The following is a 17,393-nucleotide window of genomic DNA, read 5'->3' on the forward strand; positions in this document are numbered from 1 at the left end:
GGCCCCTGTGGAAAGTTGTCTCTGGCCGCGGAGCCACCCGGCACCCGCCTCCCGCTTCCTGCCCCGCCGCCGCTGATTGGCCCGCCGCGCGCCGAGGAATGCGAGCCACCCGTTAAAGGCGCGCGCGGCGCCCGGCGCCCGCAGTGCCCCGGCAGCGCCGCTCCCGCCGCCGCCCGCCGCTCCGCCCGCCCCGGCCGCCGCCGCTCTTCGCCCTCCCTCGCCGGGACAGTCGAGGGCTGCCCGAGGATATTAGTCGCCGGTACCCGGAGGTGCGGGAGGCCGGCGCTGCCCGCCCGGATCGCTCTCCCCGGAGGTAAGTGCTGAAGCGGCTCCCGCCGCGCTCGCTGTCCCCTCCGAGGGGGACACCTGCCCCGTCCCCGCCGCCTCCCGCTGCGCAGCCTTCCTGCCTGCGGGGAGCCTCGGGGGCCGCTGGTGCCGCCGCGCTGGGAGGTCGGTCCCGGGTGCGACGGCAGCGCGGTGACCTTCTGCCTTGTGCTGTCCCCAGGCTGGTTCAGCGACAGACCTTTGCCATGGGGCCAACGGCTGTTCTCGTCCTCCTCCTCATGCTCGGCGTCTCGGAGGGCAAGCGCACGGCAGGTAAGACCAGCTCCGTGCCGCAACTCGGAGCAGTCAGGGAAGGGGGGAGAAAAAGCCAACAAAACAGTTCGTGGTGTCTGTGTAGACAGCTGAAATTGCGTTTGGTGGTGAAGACTTCCAAAGCTTTCAACGAACAAAAACTTTTTAACCTGAGCATCGGCTAGTTGGGAACAGGAAACTTTCTCTGGTGTGGAATTCGTGTAACCTTCAGAAATAGAAATGCAGAGTCTCCAGGACTTGAGCGCATAGCTTGTCCACCTCTGCGTTGGGCAGAGGAAAGGAGGAATGTGATGTAGGAACTGGCTGAAGAAGGAATGGGGCAGTGGGCTGCTGTCATGGTGCTATGGAGAAGCTGCTACTGTGCTTGCTGTCACCCAGCCCGACTAAGCAAGTTCACTTTGCTGTATCCTACCATGCGAATATTGCAGTCTGGGCTTCTGCTGTCCATTTCTCCTCTGCTAGAGCCTTATGAGGTGCCGGAATGGCTGCTACCTTTGTGTGTCAGTCAGCAGGTACCTGGCACTCCTGTGCCGGCTGGCTCCTGCACAAGAATGCACACGTACTGCTGCACGGCAGCTCCTGGTGGGACTGCCGTACCATCAGAGCTACTGTCTGTGTGCTGATGTGAGGCGCTGTGCCTTGCATGATAGGCACCATGAGCCAATATATTAAGCAATCCTGCGAGATATGCACCTATTCAGCTTCTTCTTGTCCCTTGCTTATGATGCTTGTTCTGATCTCTCTGCAGAGTCCAGGAGTGATGATAACAGCGTCTTCGATCTCTTTGAACTCATCGGCTTCATTCGGAAGGGAGCTGGGCGCCGGGCACCCGGGGTGCACCTGGTGAAGGGACCAGAATCCTCCAGCCCTGCTTACCGCATTGAAGATGCCAGTCGCATCCCTGCTGTCCCCGACTCCAAGTTCCAAGACTTATTAGATGCCATCCATGCTGAGAAGGGCTTCATCCTCCTGGCCACTCTCCGGCAAGCCAAGAAGAGTAGAGGCACGCTGCTGTCCGTGGAACAGAAAGATGGCTCTGGTCATGTCTTCAGTCTAGTATCAAATGGCAAGGCAGGCACCCTGGACCTGAGCCTTTCTGGTGATGGCAAGCAGCAATTAGTGTCAGTAGAGGATGCCTTGCTAGCTACAGGACACTGGAAGAATATCACCCTGTTTGTGCAGGAGGACCGGGCTCAGCTCTATGTGGGGTGTGAGAAAATGGAGAACGCCGAACTGGACATACCCATCCAGAACATCTTCACTAGGGACCTGGCCAGCAGTGCCAGGCTCCGCATTGCCAAAGGGGGAGTCAATGACAACTTCCAGGTAAGACTTTCACTTATGTTTTTGCCTAGTATTTTCAGTCATCTGCCTTGAAGGTGCATTAGCTACTCAACCAGCCTAAATAGCTACAAAGACATGGGTAATAGGGAGAAAGGGTTCCACCACTGACCAGTTTGTGTACATCTGATGGACCGCCTCTAAATCTACTAAACTTTAATAATGGAGTTTGAAGGGTGAAGCATTAGATTTGCAGGGATAGAACTTTCTGCCTCAATAAGAAGGCACTGAAGCTTCCAACCAGGTAGTTGTAGCTTCATTGCTCAGCTGCTTCTACGAGATTCAGAAACTCATGAGTTTTTTCCTTCCTGCCTGGAGAGTTGCCAGGTCCTTCCGGTCAAAGATGAGAATGTTAGGAAGCAGGGCTTGTTATCATTAAGGAGAATAAAGTAATATGTTTTGCTTTGTCATCTGTCTGTCATGAAATTACTCTTAATGATCTTACATGACCTTAAGAGCCTACCAGCTCTCTCCATGCAAGTTGTACTGCTTTCCCTTGCAGTTGCTGCAAGTAGCTGTAATTCTTCCTCTGTCCACAGGGACTGCTGCAGAATGTGCGGTTTGTGTTTGGAACAACTCTGGAAACTATCCTGAGGAACAAAGGCTGCTCCAGCTGTAAGTCTGCAATCTTCTGAATCCAATGACCTATTAAAAATAAGATTCTCCGTTACGTTAGAAAGACGAGTTGAAACAAAACTCGGAAGTATGCTGACATGCAAATCCACATTGCATAAGAAATAAGATTATATTTCTGCAGGCACCCTAATGAATTTGGTGGCAGCTGTTTAGCAGGTGTTACACTGGAATGATAAATGCATATAGTAAAAAAATGCATTTACTTTATGTGTGTTTTTGTCTCTTAGCCACTAGTGCGATCATTACTTTGGACAACCCCATCAATGGTTCCAGCCCAGCTATCCGCACTAATTACATTGGCCATAAAACAAAGGACATCCAAGCAGTCTGTGGTTTTTCCTGTGATGAACTAACAAATATGTTTGTGGAACTGCAAGGGCTCCGGTCCATGGTTACAACACTTCAAGACAGAGTTCGCAAAGTGGTGAGTGTTGGCTAAATTCATGGTACCTTACGTTAACTGGCACTTAGTGAATGAATTATAACCTGCCCTTTGAGAGCCTGGATAAACAGTAATAACTTTATGACTTTGTGGAAAAGGGTGTTTTCTGTATTAACTTCTAAATATCTTCTCTCTGCTTCTTTCTCCTGCCTCCCCCCACCTCCCAAGACTGAAGAAAATGAACTCATTGCCAAAGTGGTCCAGATCACTCCTGGAGTGTGCATTCATAATGGAATCTTGCACAAAAATAAGGAAGAGTGGACTATTGACAGCTGCACCGAGTGTACCTGCCAGGTAAGATTCCTCACATTCATGAATCCTCTCTACATAAATTCACGAGTTGAAATTAACAGATATTTCTGAACGACATTCTTTGTTAGAAAGAGTGAATCCTTCGCAGAAGTGGGCATACCACACTAGCCAGAGAATTACTCAGTTTATTTCATCCTACTAGATCTCTGGTACAAAGGCAGCTTTCATACAGTGTTACAACAGCAGTATTTTAGAAAATTATACAAAACATCACTCTGATACAGCTGTTAACACACTCTTAGTTCCTTAATTTGGGGAATGCCTGTATTCTTTACATAAGTCCATGAGTAAACTATAAGTCAGCATCAACAGAACAAATTTATAGTACTATCAGCTTTGGTCCCTGGAATACTTTAGATCTACCTTCTGTCCTTACTGAACCTTTTGCTGGCTTAGTAGGAAAAGAGATTCTAGTACTCAGTAAAGGCTCTCAACAAACTTACATGGTTTTCCTTTACCTAACAAATGCTTCTAGCTGTGTCCTATTAGCTGTTACAGATTATATGGAACAGCAGTTCCTTCCAGATTTCAGTTTAGCTGTTTAAATCCCAGGATCACCTGGCAAGATATTTCCGCAGAAGTAGAACACAAGGCATAATGTTGTAAAAGTACACCAAAACATACGGTTTCAGAGTTTCTTTAAACTCTTTGCTTGCTCCCTTTAACTGTAACTATACCTTAGCAAAAGCATCTTGGAGCACCAGTCTACAAAAGAGTGGGTTAACTAGCCTGCCGCTGGTTAGAAACTAAAGGCTGAGTATTTGTACATGTGCAATCCAAGGCATCTCACCAAGTTCTGCATCTGGTTCTATAGGTCTCTACATCTTTTGTCTTGTAGTCAGCAAATGGTACTGTGACTTCTGCATTTGCCTCTGTCCTACTAACCCTCTTAACTCAGTGTTAGCTGTAATTGCCTTAATGTAGTCATTTGCTTGGAGAGATTAAAAATAGCAATCATGAGAGCATTCTTCTGACCAAGCTGCTACCTTTGAGAAGCAAAACTACAGGCTGCCCTTTAGGTCTCATTGAGATTGGAGGTGCGTGTTCTTACCCTGCATGCTTGGCTTAAAGATCAAAGGCCTCTAAGTATAAGTTATAGATTTCATGGCTCTTGAGCAGAGTCCACTAAACTCATTTTATCTTTACCATATAATCAGCTTAAATCCATATTAACTGAAAAGAAAGTTGGCTTTTCATTCTTGTTTCATTCCCTTGAAGCCTGACCTTATACTTTGGGTATCATGTGTTAGTCTTTTACTCTAGCCAGCATCTGGTAGCTACTCTTGATCAACATTTGCAAAACCAAAATACTTCTGCTCTTGACTGAAAAATAATGGGTGAGAATGGGAATGAGATTAAGTTTGACTAAAAATACCTGGGACTACCCTTGGGTTGTATTAGCTTTAAATAGAAGGATCTCTGCTTTGGATGCGCTATTGAGCGTTTAAGTGCTGCAGAAAGATCTCTATCATTTAACCAGACTCCAGACATTGTTTATATTCGTCTTGCTTATTGCAATTCTCACAATTCTTTATAGAACTCTGCCACTATATGCCGGAAAGTGTCCTGTCCTCTCATGCCTTGTTCCAATGCCACTGTGCCTGATGGGGAGTGCTGCCCCCGATGCTGGCGTAAGTACTTAATACCTTCACACTTCTATAGCAGTTGGCTTCATCTAGCTAGACACATGCTGCTCTAAAGTATACCACAACTGGATATAACCTTGCACCACTGGAGTAAGGTTAGCCTGATGCCTCTTTGAGGTTAATCACTTAGGTGATGCATGTGAGCAGTGAAACATTTGAGTTCATGGCCTTTGTCTTGCACAAGAAAGGAAGACGCATGTGGCTTTTGAGGACAGTTGTGTCCTTTTTTTGTGGAGAGAGGGGTGGGAGAAAAGGCTATGGAAAAACACGTACCTGGAGTCTTATTCAGAGTTGTAACAGAGCTGTATTCCTCTGCAGCTAGCGACTACGCAGATGATGGGTGGTCTCCTTGGTCTGAATGGACTTCATGTTCTGTGACCTGTGGGAATGGGATTCAGCAGAGAGGGCGATCCTGTGACAGTCTCAATAACCGCTGTGAAGGGTCTTCTGTACAGACTCGGACTTGCCACCTTCAGGAGTGCGATAAGAGATGTAAGTACTTAATCTGCTCACACTGGTAATAAAACACAGGCTGCTTTTATTGGCTTAATGTTAACAGCAAAGATGACCAGGTAGCTCTGTCACTGGGATGGAGCATTGGCTTCTAGCTTTAAGGACTTGTATTAATTGGGTAAAGGGGAGCAGATAGTTAATGCAGTAAATAAGCATGTTTGGGCACTGCTCCCAGGACAAGATTTGAGGCCAGTTTAGATAAGCAGTTTCTCTAGTGATAAAACAACTTGATCTGTGACAGTGCTGAGGCTATCCAATGTATGTGGAGTCTTTGGTACAGTTCTGGTACTGGCTTTGTCCTAGGTGCTGTGCAGCTGAAGTGTGTTCTTCAGAAACTCTATTAATAACAGACATTTCTCTCTTGTAGTTAAACAGGATGGTGGCTGGAGTCACTGGTCACCATGGTCATCATGTTCTGTCACTTGTGGCACGGGCATCATCACTAGAATTCGTCTCTGCAACTCTCCAGTACCACAGCTGAACGGCAAACCTTGTGAGGGTGAGGCAAGAGAAAACAAATCCTGCCAGAAAGATCCTTGCCCAAGTAAGTGTGTCCAGGTGGTAACTACTATTCAGTAGCTTAGACGGTGAACTTCCTGAGTAGCTGCTATATAATCTAGTTCTACTAATCTTCTCTCTTTAAACTTAGAAGTGGGCTAGGTAAAACCTCACAGGTTAGTTTTAGGTGAAACTAAACTGTTTTCTATGGCTCTTCCATGGAGTCCGTTAATTCTGTTATTTATGTCTGAACTATGTCTGAAGTGCTTTCGCTACAGAAGTAATCATCCTTAGTCAGGTAGAAACTAGTTGTACCACTGCATTTAAAGCTATACATGTCTTCTAACTTGTATCTCCCTTTAGTTAATGGCAACTGGGGACCATGGTCTCCATGGGATGCTTGCACAGTGACATGTGGAGGAGGACTTCAAAAGCGTAGCCGTCTCTGCAATAATCCTGAGCCTCAGTATGGTGGGAAGACTTGCGTAGGTGAAGCTAGAGGGACTCAGGTCTGCAACAAACAGGACTGTCCAATCGGTGAGTATCCATTTTCCCATAAACATCTGAAGGTTGTGGAAAGTCTTGAAAATACCGATTAAAAAATTTGACATAAGTCTGTAAAACACAAGTGCTAGAATTTTAAACCAGCGTATCAGCCAAATACAGTACTGTGGCAGTATGGTAAGCGTCCCTCATCTTAATACTTTCTCATTTGTTTCTCAGATGGGTGTCTGTCTAATCCCTGCTTTGCGGGAACTACCTGTACCAGCTCCCCTGATGGTTCCTGGAAGTGTGGTGCCTGTCCTGCTGGCTACCATGGTGATGGGGTCCACTGCCAAGATATTGATGAGGTAAGACTAGAGTTTGCCCCTTGAAAGGGCGTGAAACAAAATGGGAAGGGAGAATAAAATCCCAGTGTTATATAACACTAACTGTTCTCCTTTATCTCAAACTCATATTTCAGTGCAAAGAGGTTCCCGATGCCTGCTTTGTCTTCAATGGAGTGCACAGGTGTGAGAATACTGAACCTGGGTACAACTGTCTGCCTTGTCCACCACGTTTCACTGGGACACAGCCATTTGGTCGCAGTGTTGAGGATGCCATGGCTAACAAACAGGTATTGTCAACTTGAGAACTGTTCTGGGTTATGAAATCTCAAAGTTTCTAAACAACAGAAAGCACCTATGCATTTCAGGGAAGAAGGACTTGGTACACTTAACAAAACACTGTCCTCTGCGATTTGGAACAGGAGGAGCATTAGGCAGTTTCTACTGGAGTTCGAAATGAATTTTAAAAATCACTTTCCTCCTCAGCTGTGGAGGGTTCAGATGTTATACATAATTTTAAGAGAGTAATTTAATCAGAATTCACTTATGATGCAACAATATGTGTCTTAGATATTTTAGTGCTTGGTTCCATTTGAAAATAAGTAAGGTTTGAACAAGAAAAATAATAATTAGTGCTAAGACTGCTACTGGAGTTGGGGAGTGGAAGAAAGGAATGTATGAGGCTTTTTTTTCTGACTAAAAGATCTCTGATCGAAATATGCACGTACTCTCTCTGTTTTATTTGAATCTCTGGGGAAAAATGAGGGATGAAAAGATGTTTCCAGTGGATTTAATTTCTGTGTGGTCTTCTAGGTCTGCAAGCCACGTAATCCATGCACAGATGGAACACATGACTGCAACAAGAATGCCAAATGCAACTACCTTGGCCATTTCAGTGACCCCATGTATCGCTGTGAATGTAAACCAGGCTATGCTGGCAATGGCATAATCTGTGGAGAAGACACTGACTTGGATGGATGGCCAAATGAGAACCTTGTTTGTGTTGCCAATGCCACTTACCACTGTAAAAAAGTAAGTTTATCCTGTTTTCCCATCTGCTGTTATAACAGCCTGTCTATCTGACAAATACACAAAATATGTTAGGTTTGAGGTACAAAGCAAGTCTCTGTCTAGTTAGAGCTATTAAACTATCCTCTCTGCAAATAAAACTAGTAAAAACACCCTTCTGTGTAGGGATACCATTGTCATGGTACTGCTAGGAGGCTCTTGCTGTTGTAGATATTCCTGCAAGATGGGAAAATATGAAGCCTGGCACAATTATAAACGTTTGTTATAAATGTTCTAGGAAGACTCTAGTTTAGGCTATACCTATATCAGCTTTGCTTTGGCAGTTATCTATCTACAGGGGAAGAAAAAGAGGGTAAGATTCTCAAAAGCAGCCAAATCTTTGATTTAAAAATGATTTGAACTATGGCTTTCTAAGATTGATCCTCATAGTAAGGACTAGCTAAAATTGAGAGAATTACAGTAAGATAACACCTATCTGATTGAGGTATGATTTTGCTGAATGACTAGATCTTACCTGCTAAAATCCCTATTGCAATCATGCCAGGAGTAAATACATCTGTGTACTTTCTCCTTTCTAGGATAACTGCCCTAATCTGCCCAACTCTGGGCAGGAAGACTATGATAAGGATGGGATTGGTGATGCCTGTGACAATGATGACGACGATGATGGTATTCCTGATGACCGGGTAAGACAACACAAAAGAACAGCCTCTGAGAATGCAGTTCTCCCATTCCCCTTCCTAAGGCTGGGGTCTAGTTTCTGACCTTAATCTTAAAAGAGGACCATAGGAAATTGCTGGCACTGACAGCTATCCTAGAAACCTTTAGATATGCATAACTATGCAGACAAACTTTCTGCAGCTGGTTGAGCTTTGGAAGTGAATCTTTGTTTTTATTCAGCCATTCCTACACTCATGCAGGCAACGGGGTGTTTTGAGATAGAAGCATTCCAGTTTTAACTGTTTCCCTGCCTTTCATTTCTCCTTTCATACAGTGGTACAAGCATAAGCAGAATCTGGTTAAAGTTTTAATTTGACTCTCTTTAAAGCTTGACACTTTTTATTGCTCTTGCAGGACAACTGTCCATTCATCTATAACCCACAGCAGTATGACTATGACAGGGATGATGTTGGTGACCGCTGTGATAACTGCCCCTACAATCACAACCCTGATCAAACTGACACTGACAACAACGGAGAAGGAGATGCATGTGCAGTGGATATTGATGGAGATGGTAGGTGGCCTCTAATCACTCCTTTAGATGGTTTTCTAATCACAGACTGATCAAATGTACCCAGCATACCACTGACTTCCTACCAGAATTTCATCCCTGAACACACAAAAGTTCTCCTCTGGTGGTTTCAGGACATAAAGACTACTGAAGCAACAGTTACAGCTAATGGAAATTTGCTTTGAAATATATGTGTTTTGGCACAGTTAAATTGTAGCTCTACTTTTGCAGGCAGCAGGAACAGAAGTGTGTGGCAGAGCTAGTGATGAGTCAAGTTTCAAAGCTTTCAAATGCCACTCAAAAAGCTTTCAAAAATATATCAAGAAGCATGTGGTGGCCTTATACAGTCCTTTGCAGCATTTAAAGGTCTGACTTTCATTCATGAACTCTCCTTAATTTTGCAGGGGTCCTTAATGAAAGGGACAACTGCCAATATGTCTACAATGTAGACCAGAGGGATACAGACTTGGATGGTGTTGGAGATCAGTGTGATAACTGTCCACTGGAACACAATCCTGACCAGGTAGGGGATTTGTATTCTATAAACAGAAGACTGGTATTATAAAATATATAGAATGTTGTGTATTGTAGAAAATATGCGAACAAGTTAAAGCTTGAATTTGACTTGTCAGAAATCATTCTTATTAATTTGCCAAATGGTGCCTTTATCAAATAACATGCCCTCATAGCTCAAATAGCTGCTAGGTATTTTCTGAAAAGTAACTCTAGTGAAGATCTGAGACTACTGTGTGTACTAGTCTCCCAAACATTTCTTAGCTTTGTCAGTTGTGGTGATCCTCACAGTGAGGATATGAAATTCCTGGGAGCACTGTATGAAATCTAGGTAGGTAGGAACTACCCTTTTCATAGCCTGTAGTGCTGTGTTCACTTAAGCACAAAGTCGCTCTTTAATCTTTGTCCTTAAGTTCGAAGCAGCTCCGTTTCAAAAGATAACTTTTCTACCAGGAAGTCGAAGGCAGCACAGGTTGCTTTTTCTCTAAGGCAAAGGTGTATTCTGACACTTTTAAAATTCCCCTTCATAAAAACGTTGGGGCATCCAGCCTCTCACACAACTTACTTGTTCAAAAATGTTTGAAGGCAGAATTAGATAAAGCCTGTGCCATCCTGTCAAGTACAAGGCTGTAAGTTTAATAGCTTCAGGGACATAACTGGAATGTTTGAAGGGTTAGAAAAGCTGTTGCAAATCAGTGGAATCTAGTATAGTACGGTCATGTCGCCTAAAAGCACTGTTACTTGAAGGATTTAAACAGATAATACAAAATTTCTTGGTCTTTGCTTGCTTTACTACTTCCCCACCTGAGGGTGGAAAATACTTGAAGATCCTTTCAGGCGATGTTTCTCTTTAACGCTTTGGGACTCTAATGGTTTTTCAAACACTTTTCTAATCGGGTTCTAGAACTGGAGATATTAGATTTCAAATGGCAGAATTAGTAGCCATTCAAACTGTGTGGTATGCCTTCTGTCTACATCAACACCAGGGTCATCCACCAGTGTTGACGAAACTGCTAGACTGAACCTTGAGGCAGCCTGAGGGATGACTGGATTGTTTTTCTTATTTCAGAAACTGACTAAGCAAATGACTGGCTGAAATACGTGATCAGTAAGCACAGCACAGCAGTTCATGCAGTCTTTGACCACTAAGGGAATAATTGGCTTGACTGATGAGTCAGGGAGCATTATAGGCTTTTATGATAAGAAAAATTATGATATGGTGTGGAAGCTGTAAAACCAAGACTACTTAGACTATATTTTAATGTTACAGTCTCTACTGGCTAGGTACAGAGTAGTCTTACCCTTATCTGGCCCTTAGAACCAGGGAGTGTCCAGAGAAGGCAGGAGGTAAAGTACCCTGTGTCCAGTATGGTAGACTAATGACAGAAGAATCGCGTGGCAGAAGGGAGAAGAAGAGAAGCTGATGACGACACTGCTTTCTGCTGTTGTGGATTCAAATTAAAACCAGGGCTACACTAAAGCAGCCCAAAAGCAGTTAGCCCAGGCAGCTTTAAGTAAGCATGTGTTAATCCTAATATCTCACCACATCTGTCTTAGCTCTTGCTAAAGCAAGCAGAAATCCCAACTAATTCTAGCTATTAAGACTCATATTTCAGCCTTTTTTTAAGTGGCTTTTTAAAATGTTCTTTATTTTTTCCCTTTCTTAGGAAGACACTGATTCTGACCGCATAGGTGATCAGTGCGACAACAACCAGGATATAGATGAAGATGGCCATCAAAATAATCTTGATAACTGCCCCTATGTGCCCAATGCCAATCAAGCTGACCATGACAAGGATGGAAAAGGTGATGCCTGTGACCATGATGATGACAATGATGGTATCCCTGATGACAAAGATAACTGCAGATTGGTTGCCAACCCAGATCAAGCTGATTCTGACGGTAAGATGGCCAGTATCATAGTAACATTTTAAGAGTATCTTCTAATAGTTTGCCATTTTTATTTTTTTTTTACACTATTTAAGGTTGGACAAAACTTCCAAGTAATAAAAAGATAGAATGTCTGTGCTGTTGTTTTAATGCTCCTTATTAGTAAGAAGCAATGTGAAAATGACCACATATACAACTTATTCCTAAGTCACTATCAGGCTGGAGTGAAAAGGCATTAACACAGTAGCTGTTGTGGCTTCTGTAGTGTGTCTGCCAGCAGTACCTGGGCAGTCAGAGATCTACAATTAAGATTTCAACTCCAAGTCGTAAGAGTTGGAAACAAACAACAATGGTGCTATAATGGTGAAATTACTTGTGTGCTGCAGGCGATGGACGTGGAGATGCTTGCAAAGATGACTTTGACCAGGACAATGTGCCAGACATTGATGATATCTGCCCTGAAAATGTGGACATCAGTGAGACTGACTTCCGAAGATTTCAGATGATTCCCCTGGATCCCAAAGGAACATCCCAAAATGATCCAAACTGGGTTGTTCGTCACCAGGGTAAAGAACTGGTTCAGACAGTCAACTGTGACCCTGGCCTTGCAGTTGGTAAGGGGAAAACTTCAACTCTAACAAGCATTGTTTTTCGGTTAGGGGCGGGGGGGAGGAGGAGGAGAACCTGAGAAACTATTAAGGAGTTGTTTAAGAATTGCAAAACAGCAATGCCTAAAACTTTCTCCTTTAATGCCCCCATAGGTTTTGATGAATTCAATGCTGTGGACTTCAGTGGCACCTTCTTCATCAATACAGAAAGGGATGATGATTATGCTGGCTTTGTATTTGGCTACCAATCTAGCAGTCGTTTCTATGTTGTCATGTGGAAGCAGATCACCCAGTCCTACTGGGACTCCACACCAACCAAAGCTCAAGGCTACTCGGGTCTCTCCATCAAAGTTGTGAATTCTACCACCGGTCCAGGAGAACACCTTCGTAATGCTCTGTGGCACACAGGAAACACTCCTGGCCAGGTAAGAGTGGCACTTTGGTAACCCGCTCTTGTTCACTGTAAGGCAGGCTGTTCTTCCAACAAGTTAGACACATACAGGGCATCTGTGCATGCCGATCAGAATGGCATACTCTTCTTGGCAAAGACCAATAACCTTGTAATTACCCCAAATCTTACAAAATATTGTATAAAACTAACAGGATTGCATGCTGCAGGTAAGCTTTCCAGCAGCAGTGAATCAATTGTGTCTGGAATTGTGGAGTAGTTTCCTATTTACATATTTAAAAGTAAATTTAAATGCAGTTGACTTCAAAAGACCCCATTACAGAGCCTAATGACTTACTTTAAGCCTTTACTAGTCAAAATGATGATTGTCAAGGCACCTTCATGTCAAAATAATGGCTATGTTATCTCAGGCCTTTGGTTAATAAAAAAAATATTCTTTTGTAGGTGAGAACTTTGTGGCATGACCCTCGTCACATAGGCTGGAAAGACTTCACTGCATACAGATGGCGTCTTAGCCACAGACCAAAGACTGGTTACATCAGGTGAGCATCATCCTTTTATCTTAAGCAATTATCCCAAGGAAAGTGTATGTCTGTAAAGATGAACCTAACAGAAACTTGTTAAAGATGGCTGACCTTTGTCTCATTGTAGGGTTGTAATGTATGAAGGGAAGAAAATCATGGCAGACTCAGGACCAATCTATGATAAAACCTATGCTGGTGGTCGGCTAGGATTATTTGTCTTCTCCCAAGAAATGGTGTTCTTCTCAGATCTTAAATATGAATGCAGAGGTAAGGAAGACGTTGTCTTTAAGAGATCCTATATAAATGAATTCGTTCAAGAAAGCTGCTCTCAAGAAAAATAGAATGGATTGAGAAATAAGAGCTAAGAGGGAAAGTTCACCCATCATCTTTCATGGCTCAATCTCACGCAAAGTCTGCAGGCAGAATAAACTTCTTGATAAACTCTTCACAGTTAAAAGCTTAAATGTATAAAATCTAAGTATATTTCTATCCTGTTATTCTGAAGTATCAGAAATCCATGTTAACTTCCAGATATGAAATATATCTTGAATCTCCTTTAAAACGCTGACTAGACTGAATCAACATAGCTGACAAAGTCCAAGGTGAAAATGCAAAATATTGACTTTAGCAAGCAAGAGAGTAGGGTCTGACATGCAAAAAACTGGTTTGCTTAAAAGCAAGCAAAGTTGAAGTTGTCCATATATTGCGCTCTTGCAGTTCAGTGGAGGTAAGTGCATATGACTAGTTCCAGGTGCCCTAGTCGTCTTGAGTTGTGACTTCATTATGTAATGGTTACACAGACTAGATTCTGAAGTCTAACTCAAGAAAGTACCTAAGCACTTTCAGTTTTCTTTACCAACGTGTTCTTTACAAATATCTCTGGGGATTAGTGTCTTAGACATAGTCATGCACAATACACAGAAATATTTAAATATCTTAATTTTTTTTCTTTTTCACAGATCCGTAATCACAAGGTTATTGGATCCAGAGACTATTTAAAAATGCTGGTATTGCACCTTCTGAAATGTTTAGCCTTACAAGTCCTGGGACCATTATATAATTCCTTCCTTTCTTATTTCTGCATAAATGTGGACTCGAAACACATGACCTGCCTCAAGAGAATGCTTTTGAGAGAATGAAAGTGAGAACATACTTGGTATCTGACCTCTGCTGAAGTGGAAGGAAACAAATGTGTCTCGCTAATGAGAATTGCCTTCACTGAACAAGCACACTTCTTTCAGTAGGAAAGACATTTGTTTGCTGTTTATCACAGTGCAGTGTCACTGCCTCTCTAACTGGAGGTCCCATGGAGTAGCATTTTGTAAAAAGAACATCTTTGGATGTGCTGTGGACTACTTAAACTGAAGACCTTTCATTGTGTGGGGAAAAGGATTTTTGGGTGGGAGGGTGAACTCTAAGTCTTTTTTCTTTATGGGGGAGAGGAATTTTTTTTAATGAGGGCTGCGCTACCTTGGTTTACATCTATTTAACTTGGAGAAATGATTATCACTTTATATGTCTCATCTTTCAGATGAAAACACAGCCTTTTACTCTATTTGTGGTGAGCTAGATCAGCTGCTCTATTACACAGGACAAAACAGATATCCTAAACCTGATTTCCATGGTGGGAGAGGGAAAGAGGATAAAAACTGGCACACTGGATCACACCAGCTTTGGAGAACTGGGACTTACAACTAGATTCTGTTTTTTTCCTGATTAGAGGCAGATCTTTCTTATGTTTTAAATGTTTTCTTTCAGATATGGTGTCAGAAAGCACCGCCATCTCAGCTAGCACTGTGCTGTTCTTCAGGAAACCAGCATGTGCTTCACTTCTTATGGTTAAAAAGGCACAAAAATAATAATAATGAAAACATTCCTTTTCTACATGCCATAGATGCTTTAAACCCCTCGCTGCTTGGGAGGGGAGGGGAAGGGGCCTGTAGATAAAATACTGAAATTGTAAAATATTTATTTTTTACCTATCCTTGATGTTATAATGACTGAGGGATTATTGATTAAAACAACAAGAAATGCGTCAAGACTATCCACCTAATCATTGTTACAAGTCTTCATGACTGTAAGATTGTAAATACAGATTATTTATTAACTCTGTTCTATATTGAAACTAGAGGGGTTTTAGTTGAGAAAAAAATCTTGTCTGGAGCAGATAGCGGTGATGTATTTGTTACAAAGAGCAGTCTTCCCATAAAGGCTTTGAGGCGCGGGGAAAAGCGGTGGGGTGGGGAATGGGATGTTTGTTTTTCTCAGTCTGAGCTCAATGTTGGCTTTTCCTTTCTTTATGCCAGGCAGTTGGTAGCCTGGCAGGCAACTCTTCTGCAGTGCTAAAACTCAAGTCCCTTTAGATGGTAGCAGTTCCTGTTTCATCCATAGTGCTGGAGATGAGGGAATGCCGTTTACCATCTTAGCGCTTATTTAATGCTGGGAAACGTCTGCAGCGCTTTACCACTGGTCAGTGGGCCTGACACAAACCCAGAATACCTGCCCCGGGGAGATTGCAGAAAGAGGCACAACGACTGCCATCAGTGACCATGCCGCTGCACTAGTTGCATTATTGCAACTAGTGATGTGCAGCTACAAAAGAAGGAATTCTTCACAGACTAGAGAGAATTTCAGGAGCTCCTTGCAAAAGAGGGAGAGGGCTTGATGTACATTAGAAGACTGTTTTCCCCAACAGAAGGGGCAGCATCCTTATAATATTTCCTTGTCTTTTCAAAAAAGGAAAAGAAATTAACACGGTGAAAGTTTTACGTACAAATATTACCTCATTGTTGTGTGACTGAGAAAAACCTTTGGATTAAGCAGAGTTCAAATGTCTAACAAACTTTAAAGCTACTGTAGTACTAAAAAGTTAATGCTGTACATAGTCAAAATTTCTTTGCAGAAAATATATTCCCAGTAAGGAAATGGCGTTGGAAGAAAACAAAATGTCAAATACAATTTCTAATGTTGTGTTATATTTTTCCTGTCATCTTGTATACCATTGCTTGTATTTTTATAAATTATTTTTCTCATTGCCATTGTAATAGTTAATCACATAATTGTGTAGATATGCTATTTAAATAATTTATCATGAAATGCTACCTGTAGAGTTAGTATTTCTATTTTTTATAAAATGTTTGCACACTGAACTGAAGATTTTTTTTTTGCTTCCCTCCTCCCAATGTTTTTGCTAGCATAATTTTCTAAGAACATACTTTTTTGTAAACATTTTTAACCATTTTCCATTTTAAAGTTGTGTAAGTTGTACAATAAAGCTTCTTTCATACAAAGAACAATAAACCAACAAGGACATTTATATTTACACCTTTGTGCTCTAGTTTTATTCATGTTTTATAATACTTCTGTGGATCACTGATACGTTACTCATGTCAAATTAGGCTTCAAAGCAAGACATCTCTACATTCTTTTCATTAAAACTATGATGAGGGGATGCACCTGAGCTTTCATGCAAGGTATAACAGCTTGTCCACCTGAACATATTTCTGCAGTTAGGTAGCACGGACAGCTGGCAAATTTGATTCTGAAGGCTTCACTGAAGACTTCTGTAAGTGCAGATGCAGCCATGCTGCCCTTGGTGCAGCCACAAGGCAAAACACTCTTTGAGGGATTTCAATCGTCCCCAGCCAGGCTTACCCCCTCTTTCTTTCTTTCAGTGAAAAGCAGCAGCATGATGGCTATCTATCTGCAGGGGCAGACTGCTAGCGTGATCAAAAAGCTGAGGATCTCTATCAACTGCTGGAACATGCTGCTAAAAGTAAGAGCAGTTAAGAGGAGCTGCTCAGTTTTTACTTACAGCAGCAGTTTGTCTCATGAGCCCTTTTTAGCAAAGCCGGTGCTATATTAGGAGTGCTAGATATGCACATGAGAAGTGTATTTAGGGGGTCCTGCAGGTATACATTAATATTTACATCTCCTTTTCCTGAGGAGGAAGAGTCCTGTTCTACGAAGCTTTTTCCTATTTTTCTGTCACTACATTTTTGAGGACAGTCCTGTATATTTTATCCCACTGAGAATAAGAAGAAAAAAGACAAAAGGCTCCTGACCTGTTGCTTCCAAAATATGAGTGGCTGCTGAATTTCTGCCCTCGCCAGTTACAGGATCGTCTGCTTCACTCCTCTGGAGTGAGACGTGGTAGTCTCTTGTGGGAGTGCACCATCAGTGTAACCCATCTGATCTTATCTGGGCCTGCTGTACCACAAGTCCTGCAGTTCTGGTCTCAAACTCTCTTCTTGCCTCCCAGGGGCACCAAGAAGAGCAAGAACTACAAAAAACAAAGTTAGTTCCCACCTGGAGAAATCTCTTTACTGTACTTACAGGAAGAACGAGATTTAGGAAGCCAATCAATCAGTTGTATGA

General features: G+C 42.7%; 1 protein-coding gene across 1 annotated transcript; it reads left to right on the forward strand.

Moving 5' to 3' along the window:
* Positions 1–218: 218 nt before the first annotated feature.
* On the forward strand, positions 219–16,315 carry THBS1 (thrombospondin 1). The gene is made up of 22 exons (XM_082318165.1): positions 219–313; positions 506–597; positions 1,346–1,923; positions 2,478–2,553; positions 2,802–2,998; positions 3,185–3,310; positions 4,866–4,959; positions 5,293–5,466; positions 5,855–6,031; positions 6,349–6,522; positions 6,709–6,836; positions 6,950–7,102; positions 7,626–7,844; positions 8,420–8,527; positions 8,916–9,075; positions 9,477–9,595; positions 11,253–11,487; positions 11,862–12,089; positions 12,237–12,508; positions 12,937–13,034; positions 13,144–13,283; positions 13,976–16,315. The coding sequence occupies exons 2-22, from the start codon at positions 531–533 to the stop codon at positions 13,981–13,983; spliced, it is 3,531 nt and encodes a 1,176-aa protein (XP_082174291.1). The 5' UTR covers positions 219–313; positions 506–530; the 3' UTR covers positions 13,984–16,315.
* The last annotated feature ends 1,078 nt before the right edge of the window (positions 16,316–17,393 follow it).

This window comes from Platalea leucorodia, assembly GCF_965183815.1.
Source record: "Platalea leucorodia genome assembly, chromosome: 7".
Classification (NCBI taxonomy): domain Eukaryota; kingdom Metazoa; phylum Chordata; class Aves; order Pelecaniformes; family Threskiornithidae; genus Platalea; species Platalea leucorodia.

Coding starts and splice junctions, on each gene's coding strand:
- THBS1 (XM_082318165.1), top strand. CDS start 531: ATGGGGCCAACGGCTGTTCTCGTCCTCCTCCTCATGCTCGGCGTCTCG. Junction 7,103..7,625: donor ATGCCATGGCTAACAAACAG/GTATTGTCAACT, acceptor GTGGTCTTCTAG/GTCTGCAAGCCACGTAATCC. Junction 7,845..8,419: donor CCACTTACCACTGTAAAAAA/GTAAGTTTATCC, acceptor TCTCCTTTCTAG/GATAACTGCCCTAATCTGCC.